General features: G+C 34.4%; 2 protein-coding genes across 2 annotated transcripts; both read right to left on the reverse strand.

Annotated features, from left to right (window-relative positions):
- Window positions 1-6,123: 6,123 nt before the first annotated feature.
- On the reverse strand, window positions 6,124-7,122 carry LOC107800704 (RING-H2 finger protein ATL80-like). Its single transcript, XM_016623930.2, has one exon. It carries the CDS (start codon window positions 6,977-6,979, stop codon window positions 6,431-6,433), a length of 549 nt encoding a protein of 182 aa, XP_016479416.1. The 5' UTR covers window positions 6,980-7,122; the 3' UTR covers window positions 6,124-6,430.
- A 5,044-nt stretch (window positions 7,123-12,166) lies between these two features.
- Window positions 12,167-17,084, reverse strand: LOC107800712 (putative serine/threonine-protein kinase PBL21). Its single transcript, XM_016623939.2, has 7 exons — window positions 16,933-17,084; window positions 16,573-16,608; window positions 16,266-16,450; window positions 14,754-14,943; window positions 13,729-14,117; window positions 13,017-13,452; window positions 12,167-12,451 (listed from the first exon to the last, which is right to left on the reverse strand). The coding sequence occupies exons 1-6, from the start codon at window positions 17,018-17,020 to the stop codon at window positions 13,144-13,146; spliced, it is 1,197 nt and encodes a 398-aa protein (XP_016479425.2). The 5' UTR covers window positions 17,021-17,084; the 3' UTR covers window positions 12,167-12,451; window positions 13,017-13,143.
- Between the last annotated feature and the right edge of the window lie 2,418 nt (window positions 17,085-19,502).

The following is a 19,502-nucleotide window of genomic DNA, read 5'->3' on the forward strand; positions in this document are numbered from 1 at the left end:
TATATAATTAGTGTCGCACCTCCTTTTTCCGCACCCGCGAGGGTGCAAGGGAGTTTTTCCAATTAAAGGACAATCGAGACGGGATTGGTTTATTTATTTCAGAGTCGCCACTTGGGAGATTTAGGGTGTCCCAAGTCACCAATTTTAATCCCGAATCGAGGAAAAGAATGACTCCATATTACAGTCTGCGTACCAGAAATCCGGATAAGGAATTCTGTTAACCCGGGAGAAGGTGTTAGGCATTCCCGAGTTCCGTGGTTCTAGCACGGTCGCTCAACTGTTATATTCGGCTTGATTGTCTGATTTTATACAAATATGAACTTATGTGCAAATTTTATCTTTTAACCGCTTTATTATTATTGTTTTTAAAAGAAATATGAACATCGCTTAAAACACGTCTTTGGACTGCGTTACATGAAATGCACCCACAATCCGGAACACGTTTTATTTGATGTTTTGGGATTTGGATTCGGGTCGCATGAAATGCACACCCAGGCTTAAGAAAGTAAAATATTAAACACGCGCCTAACGAGACTATCGCGTTATTATTTTGGGGAAGACCGTGAAATTCGCTAAACGGTCCTTCCGAATTCTAATTAAACCATACATTTTGTGAGGGCCCCGCAATCTATACGTTTTATTTGGCGAGGCTCGTCTCATTTTTATTTTTACAGGATAAACCTACAATGACTATATTTTCTATTAAGTTCGTCTCTAAACTAAAAGAAAATCTATTAATTATTTACATGCTGAAAAACGTAACTTATTAGTTATTAGTTTACGGCTAATGCGAATGGAAAATTGCGATCGAGTTTGTACAAAGAAAAACTGCTTTCATTTTATATTCTGTTATTCAATAATACTAGAACATGAGATTGACCATAATATCAAAACAGATTAATTATTCTCCGTAATTTAAACTAACATTATTAGATGAAGAAAGTATACATATGCAACCTCATTATTCATTAATCATTCAACTACATCTTTATACGAAGAAAGAAAAATTATATTCAACCACAAATCTAAACAGGAGGAATTCAACAGGAACAAAGCCTGATTAATATTTCATTTTTTGCTTCAAGCCGAGATTGTACAAATGTGTACCTGGAAACAGCAGTACAAGAACAAAAGAAGGAGAAGTCAGCAGCAGTAATAACACAGCAACAGCAGATTCAGCAACATCGCAAACCAGTACAGTAGGAATAGCAGAAAACCCAGGAGACTATAAACGACTCCAAGTATAGTGAAGAAGTAAAAGGCAGGAAGGTTCTGACTATTTCAGATCTTAAGCGAGGCAATGAAGCAGTAACTATTTTTTTTTCAACTTCAAAACTCTCCAAAATGAATTCTGCCCCTGTATATTCAGTGTATACAGAATGTATATCGGGTGTATACTTCTCACTCCGCCCCCTCTTTTTTCTTCTCTCTATCTAGTTTTTCCTCTCTTTTTTTCCACCCTTCTTCTTAAATTTTCTCTTCTATTTATAGCAAAATTTTTGAAATTTTCAGATTTGTTTTTTATTATTTTATTATTTTTTTAATTAAAAGAAATCCCACTTACAAATTGCTTTTATTTTTTTAGAAAAAGAAATCCCACCTTTATTTACTTTTATTTTTAAAATTCCAACTTTAATTACTTTATCTTATTTAAAATCCCACTTTTTATTTTTTTAAAAGAGAATCTCACTTTATTTAACTTTTCTTTAAAAAATAAACCACTATCTTTTCTTTTTCTTTTAAAAATGCTACTTTCAATTACTTTAAATTTTTTAAATTTTCAGATATCTTTATATTTATTTTTTAATTCCAACCTTCTTTTACTTTTAAATTTTTTAAAACTTTTTACTTTTTTTTAAAAATTTTCTACATTCTTTTACATTTTTTTATTTTTTTTATTTTTTTTAAAAATCATTTCCGAAATTACTATATATATATATTTTTTTTTTAAAATAAAAATAATAAATAAAATAAAATATTTTCGGATTTTTTTATATATAAAAAAACAAAAAATAAAACTATTAATAGTGATAATTCACTTTTTATTTTTTTATTTTTTTTTGGTTTTGTTTTGTGTTGGACAAAAATGAAGAAGGGGTGTTGGGTTAATGGACTGGGTCGACCCAGTTCGAAATGGACTGGGTCGTAGGGAAGATTGGGCCATTTTTTGGGCCTATAGCTTGAAATTGAAGAAGAGGCCCAATTCCGACTTTCTTTATATTTTCGCTCTCTTTTCTTCTTTTATTTTTCTAAAACTAAATTATAAAAATACTTAAACTATTATTAAGAACTAAATTAAGTTATAAAGGCGCAAATTAACTCCCAATAACAATTAACGCACAATTAAGTATTAATTAAGCATAAAATTGTATATTTGGACATTAAATGCTAAAAATGCAAACGATGCCTATTTTTGTAATTTTTAATTTTTGTAAAACAATTTTAATTACTAACAATTGTATAATTAAATCCTACATGCAAAATGCGACATATTTTTGTATTTTTTATTAATTTAGCGAATAAACACGCACAGACAAATACAAATAATTCTTCAAAATATCACAAAATTGTACACCAAAGAAAAATCATTTTATTTTTGAATTTTTTGGGAGTAATTCTCATATATGGCAAAAATCACGTGCTTACAGCTGCCCCTCTTTGCCCGGAGACACGAAACTTCTTATTTTTGTTTTTGTAGTTAGGTAGTATTTTAGTAGCTATGAGAAAGACAATCGGAAAAAAAAGTAGAAAAATTGAAATTTTCCCGACGATGGATCTCCTAGACAGTTTTCTTGAGGGATTAATGTCTAAACAAAAATCCAAAAATATGTCTTTTAGCTTTCTTTAGGTAATAATAATCCCCTATGATTTTTCTTTGTGCCTCGGTTCTTTTCCACGGGATGTAGTTTGAACCGGGTAGTAGTTTTTCCTTCTTTTTTTTTTTAAATTTTTTTTTAGAGTAGATTAGAATTTAGGGAATAAATGGAGGAAGAAAGATGAAATTCCTAGGCACCTTGACTTGTTTGATAGTAGCATATTTAGGCTTTGGCATGTGTAGTATCTTCCCTATGATTTGAAATTATTAATGATGTCTTGTTTAATTGGATAGCATGTTTTGTGGCGCCTATGTCTCATTTACTTGACTTATGTTCACTTTGCGTTTAATGCTTAATATCTTGTGGTTTCGTGAATACTTGCATTATTTGAGAGTCGGAATGGTACCGTCCATAGTGAGTCATGTGCCATGTGTGGTGAAGTTTTTGTGTAGTCCATGTCATTGTACTTGTGTCTAGAACTTGCTCGGTATGTGAGTTGAAGCGAAATCCTAGGTTCTACTCGGTTTGAATTATGATTTTAGGCCTTCGTTGATCTTTTTAAACTGTAATGCTACCACAAATTAAATATATCCCTAGTTAACCTTTTAAGCCTATATACTTTTATTTGATACCCACATTACAAGCCTATACCCTTTTTATTCTTAATTGACGTTCTTTTGATCCTTTTACCTCTTAAAGAACTTTAATTGTGAGATGAGTGCTAAAGAAAGTAAATAGGAGGAAAATTGGGTGGCTTTCGAGTGGAACCAATGAAAAAAAAAAGGGCACTTATTTTGTAAAATAATACACCACTAGCGGAAAGTGAAAGAGGAAAAATAATAGTTGAAAAAAATGAAAAAATAGAAAAAGAAAATGTATGTAGAAAATAAATTGTTGTCTTGTTCTTGCTAGTGAGATGTAAATTAAGTTAGTGCTTAAAGAAAGAGAAAATATTTTTGGGGGATGATCTTGTTCGTGAAACTGAAGTGGATTGAAGAATTTGCGCTTAAAGTTTATCATATGATGCGTTAAAGTGCTTAGGAGGTTGAGTCACTATTCCTAAATATATCTTACCCATCCCTTAGCCCACATTACAACCATGAAAAAGTCCTAATTGATTTTAGATCGAGCGAGCTTACAGTAGTAGAGATTTAGATTAAGGGCAAGCCTATAGTACCAATTGCAGGCATGTGACTTCTTTTGTGAGGATGAATGATATTCTTTGATATATATGAGTCCTTAAAATATATTTGAGCATTTGATTTAAGTGTGTGGATTCAACTTACTCTTTTTTTCTTGTTGTGAGGGAACATGGTTTCACGAGGGATAGGTAACATTATTAGACTTCTCTACGATATTGAGTGTTCAAGCCATGAGTGCATTGTGACATTGAGTTGGTTTTTCAAACTAGGATTGTTATGAGTATGTTGTCTTTGTTTGAATATTTTTGAAGTTTGGCATTTATAAAAAAGGAAAGTGTATGTGAATGCATATGCATATGCTATAGCTTAATTGTTGCAAATAACCATGATCATAGGTGTAGTGTGCTTTGAATGATAAGAGATTAATTTTGTTTCGTCCACTATAGTGATGGTTTGTTCGAGGACGAACAAAGGTTTAAGTGTGGGGTGGTGATGTTGGGCATATTTCCTTATGTTTTGGTATTACTTTACCCATATTTTAACCATTTTTTGTTGCTATTTGGTCTTAAAAATGCCCAACATGGTTTAATTATTGGTTTTATGACTAATGGAGTTGTATATGATGATTTAGAGTGTTGGAGTGCAAAAATACGAAGAAAAGATGCTCCAACTAGAGGAGAAGAGGGTGGATGCGTCGCATCCAACCTTGGGAAGAAGGTTACTTGGTGCACCCCTTAGCAGTGAAGTCGGCCCATAGCATCCCCATAGCATCCGCACCTGGGAAAAGCTGAGATGGAGGAACAAAGGGTGGATGCGAAGCATCCACCTTAGCATGCGAAGCTGAGAATCGGAGGACGAGGTGGATGCAAAGCATCCACCCCAGCATCAATCCCTGAAGCAGATTCGGACTAGGATTAGGAAAACTTTGGCCCACGACTTTTGTACGCAATATATAAGCCAAAAACACCTCTTTTAGGTCATCTAACATACTTTTGAAGGGAATTCAACCTAGGGAGAGCAAGGAGCCACCGTGGAGGCCGGGTTTCATCTTTCTTCCACCAAACTTATTAATTTTTATGTTTCTTTATATGATTTGTTGTTTTACTACCATGTTTATGTGGAGCTAAACTTCACGTTCTAAGGTTGTGGTTCTTTCATAACTATTGTTATTCGGATATTGACGTTCTAAGATTGTGGTTCTTTCATAACTATTGTTATTCGGATATTTAATTAGTTTATAATCAAATACTTCTAGGTTTAATTCTTGTTTAAATAATTAGGATAATTTAATTTAATTAATAATTAATCATAAGTTCTCGTGGGATCGACATCCGATTTTTAATCACTTTATTACTTGACGATCGCGTATACTTACGCGTGCGTTTTGACCGATACAAGAATATACGCCCAAACTCGACGGACACCACATTTATTAAAAAAGGACAAGCTGTTGCAAGAATTCCGGCATCTTTAAAGGAGTGAATAAACTATTAGTACTTGAAGAAATAATGGTCATCAAGAAATGGGGCTGCTTATTATATTTAGTGGGATTTCATGGGTCGTCGTACAGTTACTTTATTGGATGGCTACCATTAAAAGGGAATGAAAGTGGCGTGATTAACATGACCAATATTTTTTTATTACCACTAAGTTGGACGAATATTTATTCCATTAGTGTTACTATAAGTGCTAAAAATGAACAATAGCCCCCCCCCCCCCCCCAAAAAAAAGGACTAATAGAACTCTAGCTAATAACGTAATATATCATTTTTAAGTTGCTCTATGTAATGGAGCTGTGTTTTGTCACATTCCCATTTGATTATTACTATCTTATAGTATTACACATTCCTCACATTTTTTGCTACATTTAGTACTCCGTACCTAATTTGGTTGTTTTGTGTTGGTTTATCGACTATTTCCACTTTCATCACCATGAGATCGAGCTAAGAAGTTACGTTTTTGTTTGAAAGTTTTGCTTTGTGTTAGAAACTCATTAAGTATGAATAGTAGTTTTTGAATTGGAGTATAATAAAATTTGGAATCCGAAGTCATAAAGTTTCAAATACGACTAAACCAATTTGAGCTTTGAAATGCTGACCGACAGAGAAAAAGAATTGGACATCTTCCGTCAACTAAACTGAATGCAATGAATCTACTCATAAATCTCAATAATTGGAAACCGTTTGATTACTTAAACTGTCGTGAAGGCAGTCACCATTTAGTTCACCACAAACTGAAATAGTACTAGTAGTTGTTAATGGTATGCATACATGAATAATATATACACAGGCCATCGTACTGCTTCAAGGTGGATGTACAGTTCGGGGTACAATTCACACAACTCAATAATTTTGGCTGAGATCTTATATTCTTCTTAAGAAATCAATTGTACAAATTATTAGTTTAGAACTATTGAATCATGAACTTAGAATGCACCATAATTTGTACTACTCCACTACTTAATTACTCTATCTATGGTAAAAATGCATTCACATGATAATCTCTTGGAGCTGACGATGAGCTCGCCACCGCCATCGGCAACTCGCCACACTTATGGCACCTGGAAACCACTGGGATTTGCCGGCACGAAGGGCAAGACGAGTGCGATCCCAGCCACGTGTCAATGCATCCTACGTGGAATCCATGGCCGCACTGCGGCAGCACTTTAATTTCGTCTCCGATTGCGAATTCCGTCAGGCAAATTGCACATTCTGAGAATTCCGTAGATCGTTCGAGTGTGTAACTGAACTTCGGAAGTGATTTGAGGACTTTCTTCTTCAAACCTTTGTTCGCCGGAGGAGAAGGAACAGCTGAATTTCCGGTGGAGAACCGTCGGATCCAGGAGCAGCGAGCAACGGAAACAAGGCCGAGTACGCAAATTAGCCCGCAGAGGAGCGCAGCTAGGATTACGAAGAAGTCGGAGTCGACGGTGTTGATTCCCGAGGACTGCATCGACGGCGGTGCTGGTGATGCCGGCGAATTAGTTCCGCCGGGATTAAAACGTGAAAGATCAGTACTCATGTGGAAGGTGTGAGTGGAAGCTAATGGAGGCGGCGGTTTTCAATGCGTAAAGGTAGTTAGTTGGTTTTTGGCTGGTACTTGTGCTTAAATCAGTTTTAGTTGGACTTTTATAGAGGAACAGAGATTTTCTCTCTTCCTCCCATTTTACTACTTCACTACTCATTTCATAGGAAAAATTTATTTTGTCTCTCCAACTAGACACTAAGGGATCGTTTGGTAGGATGCATTAGATAATCTAATATATGCATTAACTCTGTGTATTAATAATATATTGTTTGGTAGATATTTTGAACCTATGCATTAGTTATGCAAGCATTAGTTATATATCCTATTTGGTATTATTATATGTATAACTAATGCATAGAAAATAATGGTATTAACAATGCAATGGGTTTTAATGCATGCATTAGCTTAGTTAAAGACAAAATTGTCCTTCAAAATTTATACTTGATTAATATGCTAGTTAGTATATTAATGCAAGTTCAAAATAATCCAAATAGTGAGAAATAAATTTATATCCCTAGTAAATAAATAAATACTTAGCATATTTTCTTTTTTATAAATAAATATTTAATTTTATTTTACAATATAGGTAGACAAATAAAATAATTTTTTTTAAAACTTTTTCATATAAAAACATTTCTCAACATATGTTTCTTTTAAAAAGTTAGAGTATGGACTAGTTTTGAGGGCATTTTTGTAAACAAATAATTCTTTTGGAAATTGTACAATGCTTTAATACATCAAACCAAACAATGGATAAGAAATATATCAGCATAACTAATACCAGCATAACTAATGCAAGCATAACTAATACCAGCATTACTAATACACCCTATTCAACATTATTCTTATGCACCCTACCAAACGACCCCTAATTTCTTTTAATATAATCTACTCCACTATATTAATGACCCAAAAGGGGGCATTTGCATCTATACTCGCTTTTTGTGTCATATTTTAACTTGTGCCCGCTTTGCAAATAAAATTGCAAGCGTACCCGCTTTTTTGCATAACTTCAGCATACGGGGCTAAAGTAGCAAAGACAATCACGCAAAACTTCAGCATTCTAGTAGCCGGGCCTGAAGTTCAGCTCTAGAGCTGAAGTTTTTGTTTTTTAACTGGCAAACTTCAGCTCTAGAGCTGAAGTTTTTGTATGTAACTGACAAACTTCAACTCTAGAGCTGAAGTTTTTGTTTTGTAACTGGCGAACTTCAGCTCTAGAGCTGAAGTTTTTGTTTGTAACTGGCGAACTTCATCTCCAGAGCTGAAGTTTTTAAAACCCTTGAGTATGTACTGTTGAAGTTTTTAAAATCCTTGAGTTTTTAAAACTTGATTACTTTACTTTTTGTTTTCCCTAAATCGTGCACTAGAATAATAGACGAGTGCCACACCATCTTCTGGTGCAACTATGTGCATTATATAGAAAAACGATTTGCTAGCATCCTAAAACATTTCACAAAATCAGGAAATAAGTATCATGCACTATTAAAGAGAACAAATTTATCTGATTCAAATTCAACAAACACATAACCACGTGAAGCCACAGAAAGAGAGATATTGTTACATCAATGTTAAGTTCCGGAGAGATATGGAGATCACTGGGAGAAGGAGGAGGAGAAAGGGGGCTGAAATTGTTTAAAAAGTGGGTACAAGTTAAAAGTTTAAAAAAACGGGTATAGGTTAAATGGGGGCGATCAAATAGGGCGCCCCGTGCAATTTTTACGACCCAAAAGTATAAGATTGAGGTCCACAAATTTGTGAAATAAAAAAGAGCCTCATACAACTAATGTTAGTTATGTGAGGCACACAATAAAACTACTCCATTTCATCCTATGTGATATGCTTTTTATTTAGACTGTGCCAAATGTAATACTTTTATATTTAAAATTTAATTTTAAACTTAATTAGATAATTTATAGCTAAATATTTTGATTCGTTTTAGTTTACATGTTTGAGATTTTCTACTTCTTAAAGTCCGTACATAGTCAAATATTATCACATAAATTAGCGCTATGAGAGTACCAAATTTTAGTTTTGATTTTCTAAAATAAAAAACCAAAAGCAAAACCGAAATAAATTATTCTTGGCTCAGTTTTCCTTTCATTTGTTTTTATTTGGTTCGACTTCGATTCGTTTGGATTTCATCGGACCTTCACAAATTGGGCCTCTAAAAGAACATAATTTTGGGCATTTGCATCTATACCCGCTTTTTGTGTCACGTTTTAACTTGTGCCCGCTTTGCAAAAAAATTTGCAAGCGTACCCGTTTTTTCGCATAACTTCTGCATACGGGGCTGAAGTAGCAAAGGCAATCACGCAAAACTTCAGCATTCTATAGCCGAGCCTGAAGTTCAGCTCTAGAACTGAATTTTTGTTTTGTAACTGTCGAACTTCAGCTCTAGAACTGAAGTTTTTGTTTGTAACTGGCGAATTTGTGCTGGAAGAACTATTTGTGCTCAGGAAGGTTGCATGCATGATTACTAAGTTCCAACAACTCAATTTGTCTTAGCTTCCGAATCTTTGCCACCAAAATATGCGACAATCCAAAATCTGATATTTGAGGTTCATTACCGTCTAGAAGAATATTGTTAATCGCCTCCAGATCTCTATGGATAATATGTATCCTTTATGAAGATAAAGAAGCCCCTTGGGCAATGATAAAGACACGAATCCTCTATTAATCTAGTATTTCTTTAATTTTTGTTTGAATCTGTCAATTCCTTTGCTAGTAATTGAGAGACCAGAAAGAAAGTGTTCATTTATATTGTATCACTGCATAGGAAGAACGTCCTAAGGTTCTTAGCTGAGATTCTCCTGTATATGATTCGAGAGAGTTGCAAAGCAAGGAGGAGGAGAAAGGGGGCTGAAGTTATTTAAAAAGCGGGTACAAGTTAAAAGTTTTTTAAAAAATGAGTATAGATTAAATGAGGGCGACCAAATAGGGCGTCCCGTGCAATTTTTACCATAATTTTCCACAATTATTATAATTAAAATATTGTGACTTATTAGTGATCTATATTCATGTCATAGCAGAACTATAATAAAAATAGCACGGTATAGCCAATTTTCGGACTGGTCATTCAAAAATAGCAAGCGTTTACCAAGTCAATGAAAAATAGCCACTATTTTGCTAAAACAGAGACCAGTCCAGCATAATATACTGGAGTTCGGTGCACCTGTGTATGAACTCCAACATACTATACTGGACCGGTATACTTTGCTGGCTCCAGTATAATATACTGGAGACTGGAGCACTGGTGCTCCAAACTCCAGTATATTATGCTGGACCGGTATATTTGCTGGAACTCCAGTATATTATGCTGGAGTTCTAGTGTACTTATGCTGGAACTCCAGTATAATATGCTGGAGTTCAAGTATACTTATGCTGGAACTCCAGCATAATATACTGACGTCTTTTCCGGGTTTTGAACAGTGTTTTCGCTCAAATTTACCTTTACATGAAAAGTGACTAAATTTCGATTACTTTTGAAACTGAGCTATTTTGGAACGACCAATTGTAAATCTGGTTATTTTTGAATTTCTTCCCGAACTATATGCAAGTCTCAGTTCTGCAATAGTCTTTGCCCAGCCATTTTTCTCCCTTTCAACCACTATATGCAAGTGAAGTTTTTTTTTTTTCCTGATAAAGTGAAGTTGCTCCCATGCATTTTGTTTTTGTGGATAATAAGTAAATGATTTGTAACTCTAGACATTTTACTGTACCACACGGAACATTATCAACTTCTTGATAAGGTCTTGTGGTATATGAATTAAATTGATTTGAGTAGGCACACAATATAGATCCCTATTTGAGCACGTCGCTGTTTGGTTAACACTTGATGTTAGTATCATAGTGAGGTGGAATAGTTGGAATTCCTTGTATTCAATTTCTGAATGAAAATCTTCTTAATAGGGAATGCTTTACTATTTTAGTGAACCTACCCAACACAAATCTAGACTAATCAAGCCAACAAATTCCAAATATCGAATGGTCAAACAAAAAAAATACTTGATCAAAAGTCTACATAATTAATCATTCCAACCATTAGGCCACAAGAAGATAGAGACAGAAGAAGCCGTGCAATTTCTTGCCAGAGTCTCAATCCCAAACACAAGAGTGAGGCGCATACGCATTTTTCTGAGGCTGGAGATATCAAGAAACTGTGCAGAAATTTTTTGCACCAAACTCAACTGCCAATGGACAAGATTCTCACGAGCTAGTCAGGTCATTGTCACTTCAGGGTAAAGAGCTACATATGTCCAAATGCCAACCAGTTGCAAGTCACTACCGGCCATATGGAGCTATTTCAAACATTTGGGCTGCACTATCTGCTTACCACTTTATTTATTATGAAGATATGACATTGGTGGGAGACTAGCCCCACCAGAGAAAACCACCATCCCAACCATGCATATTTTCAACATTGATGTTGTTGACTTTGTCTCTTGAATTTTATGGTGACCTAGGAAAGCCCGCGTTGTGGATCAGCGAATAAAATCTCAGAACTAAATTTTGGCACTGCCCGGTCACAGAAGAGCTTATGAGGATTTGGTGATTTGAGCACGGTCTGGGACAGCTCCTGAGAGTTGCACGATCCTTGCGTGACCAGAGCGCAGCCGCATGACTTGAATCCGAATCATGTTATGTTCTCGTCTTAAGGCCCAGTGGCCCCATAAGTATAGGAAATACTTGGGGTATTAAAAATGGATTGTAATTGTTTATCTCAGGTAGTATACTGTCTTTTTTCTGCTTCTGCCTTGAGAACTTGGCTTGATTAAACCTCGTTAAATACTTAATGTTATTTCAACTTTTCTATTTGCTTTATGTGTGATTATGTACTAGTTAACCATGAGTATTCCGCAACATAATAGTACTTTTTTTCTTGATTTGGCATTCTTTGCACATTACAGCCGAACTAGGTGTAGAGCAGGTGTGTTTCGAATATAGCCATTTGCACACATATCACTGAATTAAGATCGCCATTATAAGGTGCATAAGCTACAATCAAATTAAAAACCTTCTGCATAAAGCATTTTCTGTTATCTAAGCACCTTGCTGCAGGTAAAATATTTACCTGTACTGGATTTTATGAACTGAAAGAGATTTACAGTCAATTTGGATTAAAAGCAGCTTAGGTCCTAATCTTTCACAACAGATTATTTGAATCAATAAACAGAAGCAAGATGATCAAATATTGTGTCATCAACAATCTTATCTATTGTTCTAATATTATATTAGCTTATACATGATCACAATTATAAGCATGAAATTACGAAAAGTATGGGTATATACAATCTCGACGCTAATATACATCCTTGTTTTTTGTTTTCCATTTAGACCAAATACAGATATGTGAAACAATCAATGGTTCCTTGATCTAGGTTACAAGCAGCCAAAGTACCGAGAAAGAGCTATCTACAGCATTCTTGCAAATCCAGTGAACTTCTTCTTGATTCATTGAAACATCATCTGAAATACCAAAAATGTTTTGTATTCTTATAAACTGTGCTTAATTTGATAAGAAAAGAAGGGATTTATCTCCAACTGTGCACTATACACTGACAATTTTTTTACACTATCATGTCATTTAAAGAATAATTACATGTAACTATCCATAGTAAATGGAGCTACATGGAAAATAATGCAGGCAACCTGCTATAATAAGTTAAATTATACTGATCGTGTATGTCAATAGATATAAGTTAAATCAATATCTCTTTTGATATTTTGCATAGTTTGTCTCCTCTAATTTCTTACCAACCAAACAATCTGTCAACACCAATTAGAGTAATGAAAAGGTTATCCTTAAAAGGTAGTTCACTTATCTCTTCTGAACAAACAAAATGGTGAAATAGAGAAATGATGAAAATTTTATAAGATAACTTCCAAATCTGACCGAAGTAGGAAAAAAGATAGAAAGGAGACTTTCCAATTGGAAGAATTTTCGTGACGATAACAGGTTTTAACATTATATTTTTGTGCAAGAATTCGCCATTATCAGAAGAACAACGATGTGGTCAAGATGTCTTCTTACCTCATAATCAAAAGCTGAATTGACTGATATCCTCTGTTGTAACATCCAATCAAAATATGCACCTCCATTTTCGTTATGTTTTGAGTAGCCCCCATCCAGAAATCTAGCTGTTTGATCAGAAAAAAACTTAAAATGTAACAGAGATGTTTTCAAAACTTCGCTTTCTTGTATTGCCATTAAACTCTTCTTCTGATGGAGATGTTTTCTTGCCAGTGTGTGAACCACCTCTATGTGGACCCGAGCTTTGTGCTTGAGCGACAAGATAGTCAAGGGCTGTAACAATATCGCTGATCATGGGGCGAAAATTGGCTTGTTCCTGAAGACACATTGCAGTAATAGCAACTGCATGGTGCAAACAGCGAGCAGAGAACTGACCATGCAACGACGGGTCAACCATATGAACATACTTCCTCCGGTCCTTGAGGAAAGGACTAGACTGCAACCAAGTGAAGAGTTTCTTAGTGAAAAAATCCCACACATTGTACATAAACAAAAAAGAACGTTTCGAATTTGGGTGGGAAGTCGGGTTCAGGATTTATGTTACATTACTCCATCTTTATTTTGAATAAAAAACCATTTAATAAGCAATGAAATAGCGTTAAAGGTTAGCTGTTGGACAATAGTGGAATCGATCAGAAATTGGGAATAACTGAGCTTTGCTGGTCCGAAAAAGAAACCTTAGTTAGTATTCAGACTTAGATATAAAACTCACCCAAACAACAAGGTTCTGTTCTCCAGGTTTCTTAGAGGTATCATAAGCCTTTCGCCCCGTTATTAGCTCCAATAGAACAACACCCATGCTATAGATGTCAGATTTCAAAGTCAACTTTCCGGTCATCGCATACTCAGGGGCACAATATCCATAGGTTCCCATCACTCTTGTTGAAACATGAGTGTTGTCACCTACAGGTCCGAGCTTTGCAAGTCCAAAATCTGACAGCTTTGGATTGAATTCATTGTCCAACAAGATATTTGAAGATTTCAAATCACGGTAAATGACGGGCGGATTTGCTTTGTGTAGATACTCAAGTCCATGAGCTGCGCCTGCGGCAATCTTTAGTCTTGTTCTCCAACTCAGTGGCTCCGTTCCTGGTTCTAAATCTTGGAACATCAACAATAACAGACAGTTAGGATACATCCCTAAAAATAATAACACGAAAACTAAAGGAGCAGTTACGAGGACATCAAATAATTGTCATCATATTAGTAGAGGGCCTAGAGGCACACTAATGAGACATGAGCTTAACTTGTCCAGGCAAATACTAAAGCCATTAAAGGCAACTCAGAAGTTAGAGAAGAGGTTCTTGAATTAACATCTCATATCCTATGAAAACAAAAGCTATGATCACTGAGAATTTAGCCACAATAATACTAGGACAAAGCCATAACTTATTAGTGAGCTGGACAAAAGGGCAGCCCGGTGCATTAAGTTTCCGCTATGTGTGGGGTCTACGGAAGGGCCGGACCACAAGGGTCTATGGTACGCAGCCTTGCCCTGCATTTCTGTAAGATGTTGTTTCCACTGCTTGAACCCGTGACCTCCTGGTGAACTGGACAAATTCTGTTTTAACTACCAGAATCATACATTACTGTCGGGAAAGCTTCAAATTCTGTTGGAAGACGAATAACTTGTTTAGTAAAGCTTAGGAAACAAAACTCAAAGTCGATTATGCAAGCAAGAAAATTTCTAGAGATATATATTACAGGTGGTGGTTGGCTGAATCAAAATTAAATTACCAAAAAGATGATTTTCCAAGCTACCCATTGGCATGAACTCGTAAACCAAAAGCCTCTGATCTCCATGAGTGCAGTATCCAATCAGGTTGACAAGATTTTTATGATGTAGTAAACTCAACATCAGGACCTCCACAATAAATTCTTGGTTCCCTTGAAGGCCTTCGAGATTAAGTTGTTTGATTGCGACAATCTGTTCATATGACCAAAGCACAAGGAAACACAATATATCATCCACAACCAGGTGTAGAGCTACAACGAGCGAAGAGTGGTCATGTAAATACCCTTCGCTGGAAAATTATACTATTGTGTATATATAGGTTAAATCAAGGGCGGTCAGACGAATTTTGTGACCTAAAGTCAAACTTTACGAGGGCCTTAACTTTTTAAATTTTTTTTAATTATTTATTTGAAGTCTATTTTCTTATAACGTTTCTTAGATACAAAGTTATTAATGATTTTCTTATAATCAATAACTCCTAATAAGTATTTCTCAACTAACAATATAACTAAACCACTTAACCTTTTTTGTGACATTGTTGTTCTTAGGTAAGATTTTATCAATTTTAATTTTGAAAACTTATTTTCGTTAAAGCAACGGTAGCATGAGTTATTCACATTATTCCATAAGAAATTTAGGCATTTGAAAAAGAACTAAATCTTTTTATTTGATTAAATGTATCAATTAAACCGTTATCTTCTAATTGTACTATTTTCCTTAATACTTTTAATTCAGAAAATAAATTTAAACCATCAATATCGAATTGATTATTATGCTTTAAGGAACATTCAAGATTAAGACAATATGTTTTCAAATTTCCAACATCTAGTGATCTTAGTTTTTACTGCCAAATAGAAAACCAAAAATATTTTCATATGCTTTGAATTGTTCAAATCAATTTTGAAGTGAAAAAGTAGTCTTGTCTATTATTTATAAAAGCAATCAACTCTAAGGGACTCTTCAAAAGATTTTGAGATTTAATTATCAACATTCGCATCAAATTGTTACTTCCTATATATCACACGTTTCTTACGAAATTCGGATTTGATATTCATTTCAAGTACAATTTTCTTGGTAGAAATCATAGCAGTTGCAAATCCTTCTTCTCTATATTTCTTAAAGAAAGAAATCAATTTTTTTACTTTACAAAGCTTTTTTTTAAAAACTTATACATAATCTATTAGATGTAACAAAAAATGGGGCCTAAAGAGGTTGCTTTATAGAAGGACCACTCCTTGATTAAATATTACTCTCTATACATATACATTAAATCTTGAACTCCCCTTAGTGAAATTCCATTAATTGCTATAACTGCCAGCCACCTAAAAGTGTTCTCTTTTATTAATGAAGATAGTTTAAAAATACTAAGTTGTTTTCCAACATTGTCCATGTAAAAACCATTTTTCTTTCCCGTCTTCTGTCAGTCACAAAGACTAATACAAAGTAAATTAACCGTAGGTGCATAGTTAATTTAGAGAACAAAACCAGCAAAATTTGGAAAGAAGAAAACTTGCCAGGCCAGAATCGAGGCGGCCTTTGTAGACACATCCAAAACCACCTTCTCCAATAAGATTAGTTTCCTTAAAATTCTGAGTTGCTGTGGCTAGTTCCTTGAATGTGAAACTGCGAGCGACATCGCTGTTCTGATTGTTACTTTCCCTACTTTTACCTTTCGAAGAACCTTCCTTTCTCCCATTTCCTATGCATGAATAATATCCAATGTTCCACAAAAATTTAAACACATTTGATTAAATTCTGCCTCTCCCAAATGTAATTAGAATCTCAGATATTCCTAATAATACAATTTAATGATGTCCTTACCACTTCCAGAATCACTAGATTCCCCCCTCGCGTGCACTGCAAACGCAAAATTTGCAAATTGTATAGCAAGAACATAAGCACATTGTATAACATCTAAGATCTCATAATTAAAGAATTGATAATAATAATAGACATATTGTATAAGATATTGGATTCTGAGGCTATGTAGCTCGGATCCTTCAAAATTGCCTATGTGTCGGATTCCTTCAAAAGTTATTTCATTTTGGATGATCCGACACAACATTTTAGAAAACGCGAACCAACATATATATATATATATATATATATATATATATATATATATAGTTATGATGCTGTATACAAAATATAACAGCAAAAGGACAGATAGAATATGTAAACCTGCAGAACTGTTGGATCGTTGGACCATGTCTTCATCATATTCTCTAACATTCTTAGGACGAGGGCTCATGCAAGAAAAGCAACTCATTTTTTTTGTCTTTGATTTGGCTGATTATTTCCCAAACAAATGCAGAACTTTCAGAAATCAGAAAAGCCCAGCTAGAATTATTTGTTGATTACATAATTGCAAGAACATAGCACCATAATGAATATATACAAGAGAGAGGAAAACAAATATGAGGAATCAGAATAACAAATGCAAATGGAGATTGAGGAGAGAGAGATGGTTTATTCCCTCTCCCTTTGGCAAATAGTAAAGCTTTCACATTCATAGATGTGCAAATACAGTAAAACGACCTAACAAAAAATTAAAGGACAAATGTAATAAGGACAAAAATTGTCATTAACAATAGAAAAAGTCTTCAAAAATTACACAACGTGTGGGGAAATAGGTCCTAAATCTATGACCCTATCAACAAATCAAGAAAATAACACATTGGAAGTCCCAATATTTCTGAATTTAGCAAAATTCTTCCAGCTCCTCATTTAGCGCCAGCTTTAGCGGTAGCTCTCTTTCACCCAAAGTATGAGGTACGTGGCGAATACAGAATTCTCTATAACAACATCCTTATATAATAACACTTCACTATAAAAGTCAAGTTTTTTCGGAACCAATCTTCGTATTAAGTTATACTCCCTCCGTTTCAATTTATGTAAACCCATTTGACTGGACACGGAGTTTAAGAATAGAGAGAAGACTTCTGAACTTGTGGTGTAAAATGAAGCATATATATTTTATGTGGCTATAAATCATTGCATAAAGGTAAATTGTTTCCAAATAGGGAAAGAGGTCATTCTTTTTGGCACGGACTAAAAAGGAAATAAGTTCACATAAATTGAAACGGATGGAGTAATATATGTTCTCTATAACAGCATCTCGCTATAACATCCAAAAATATTCAGAACAAACGAAGCTGTTATAGAAGGTTTGACTATATATCTTTTTGAGTGGCCTAATATTATTAAAAAAAAATTACACTAGTATTTTGCGGTGTTGCCATTGACAAGGAGTCTGTGAGAACAGTCACAAACAAAATGGATTTAGGACTACTGTTCTGTGTAAAATTATGTCAAAGAAGTATCTGTGTGGTCAATGGACAGGGACCCATGTAAGTTTTTCACTATATAAGTGTGTAATAATTTTTTTGTTTATTTTCTTATTATTACGGTATTATCAATCATCAACATGAAGATGTTGGTATCATGTCGTGATCGCAAGCACGAGACTATATTTAATAGTTTCACCTACTCAACTTGCAGTACAGTTTTCCGTAAAAAAGCCTTAAAAGACGCTAAAAAGTTGCAGAACCAACCAGGAGATGCCACGTGTCACGGACATTAAATGGAAGTGACAGATGAAGCGTCAGTTCCAGAGAAGAATTAATGGTGGCAAATATTCCCGCTTTAATGAGATCCACTTCCCAAATATTCTATTGATGAATAAATGGAAAGTGGGGGAGACTACCTATATTAGGAAAAATTAAGTTTATATATGGAATTTATTATAAGATGACACGTCATGACACGTGGACCAGTCAAAGGAGGATAGGTGACGAAGAATAATCAAAGATGCACGAGCTTCAACAGGCACGGGTAGATATTCAGGAAAAAGCAAGAGAGATAGACGCTCGAACCTCTTTATGATGGAAGAGAATGAATCTGATAGTAAATAAGGTATAGATACGTACTACTGGGCATTAAATACGGAAAACGTTAAGGAATCTGTATTAAATCAAATATGATTACTGATTGTAACGTTACAATAAATGCCATTAAATGCCATTAATTATCAATAATGGCACTATTATGGTAAAAACAGAACGTATTACCTAGAAATAGCTATAAAAGGAGAAGATTGATCATTTGTAAGGGGACGAAATACTATTGGAATACATTGATTTACTTTGCGTTCAGCTATTATTTCTCAATTATTCTTATTTCTATTTGATTATCAGTAACCCGAGTTCTTTTAACATAAGCTTTGACCGAAATCCTTATTTTTGGTTAAACATTACCTCATATAGCAAAGCCATACACCCTATTTATTATAAACTAAAATTATTTTAAAATAGCATTTTCTATAGCTACCTTTTATATTTTATAGCAAAATAAGTATTTATGGTATATACTACCATTGAGGCATGACATACACTATTTATATTTTTCCTCTCTCTTAGATACCTGTACATATCTATTTTTAAGGTGATTGTCGTTACTGTATTCATGAGTACATGGTGCGAATACATGTGAATACATGCGCGTACAGCTAGACTGCGCTTATTTTAGACGCCTTTTACTGTTGTATTCATGAATACAACAGCGCGAATACATGCGCATACAGCTGGACTGCTTTGATTTTATGCTCTTTTTGATGCTGTATTCATAAATACATGGCACGAATACATGTGAATACATGCACGTATAGTTGGACTGCCTTGATTTTAGGAACTATTTATTGTTGTAATGAATATATTAACACGAATATATGCGAATACATGCGCGTATAGCTG

This window comes from Nicotiana tabacum, chromosome 20, assembly GCF_000715075.1.
Source record: "Nicotiana tabacum cultivar K326 chromosome 20, ASM71507v2, whole genome shotgun sequence".
NCBI lineage: Eukaryota > Viridiplantae > Streptophyta > Magnoliopsida > Solanales > Solanaceae > Nicotiana > Nicotiana tabacum.

What these genes read in the sequence shown, in the direction of transcription:
- LOC107800704 (XM_016623930.2), bottom strand. Translation starts at nt 6,979, where the DNA reads ATGAGTACTGATCTTTCACGTTTTAATCCCGGCGGAACTAATTCGCCG.
- LOC107800712 (XM_016623939.2), bottom strand. Translation starts at nt 17,020, where the DNA reads ATGAGTTGCTTTTCTTGCATGAGCCCTCGTCCTAAGAATGTTAGAGAA. An exon ending in ATCTAGTGATTCTGGAAGTG is followed by an intron (nt 16,451 to 16,572) that starts GTAAGGACATCA and finishes ATTCATGCATAG; the next exon opens with GAAATGGGAGAAAGGAAGGT. An exon ending in CTTGGAAAATCATCTTTTTG is followed by an intron (nt 14,118 to 14,753) that starts GTAATTTAATTT and finishes TGATGTTCCAAG; the next exon opens with ATTTAGAACCAGGAACGGAG.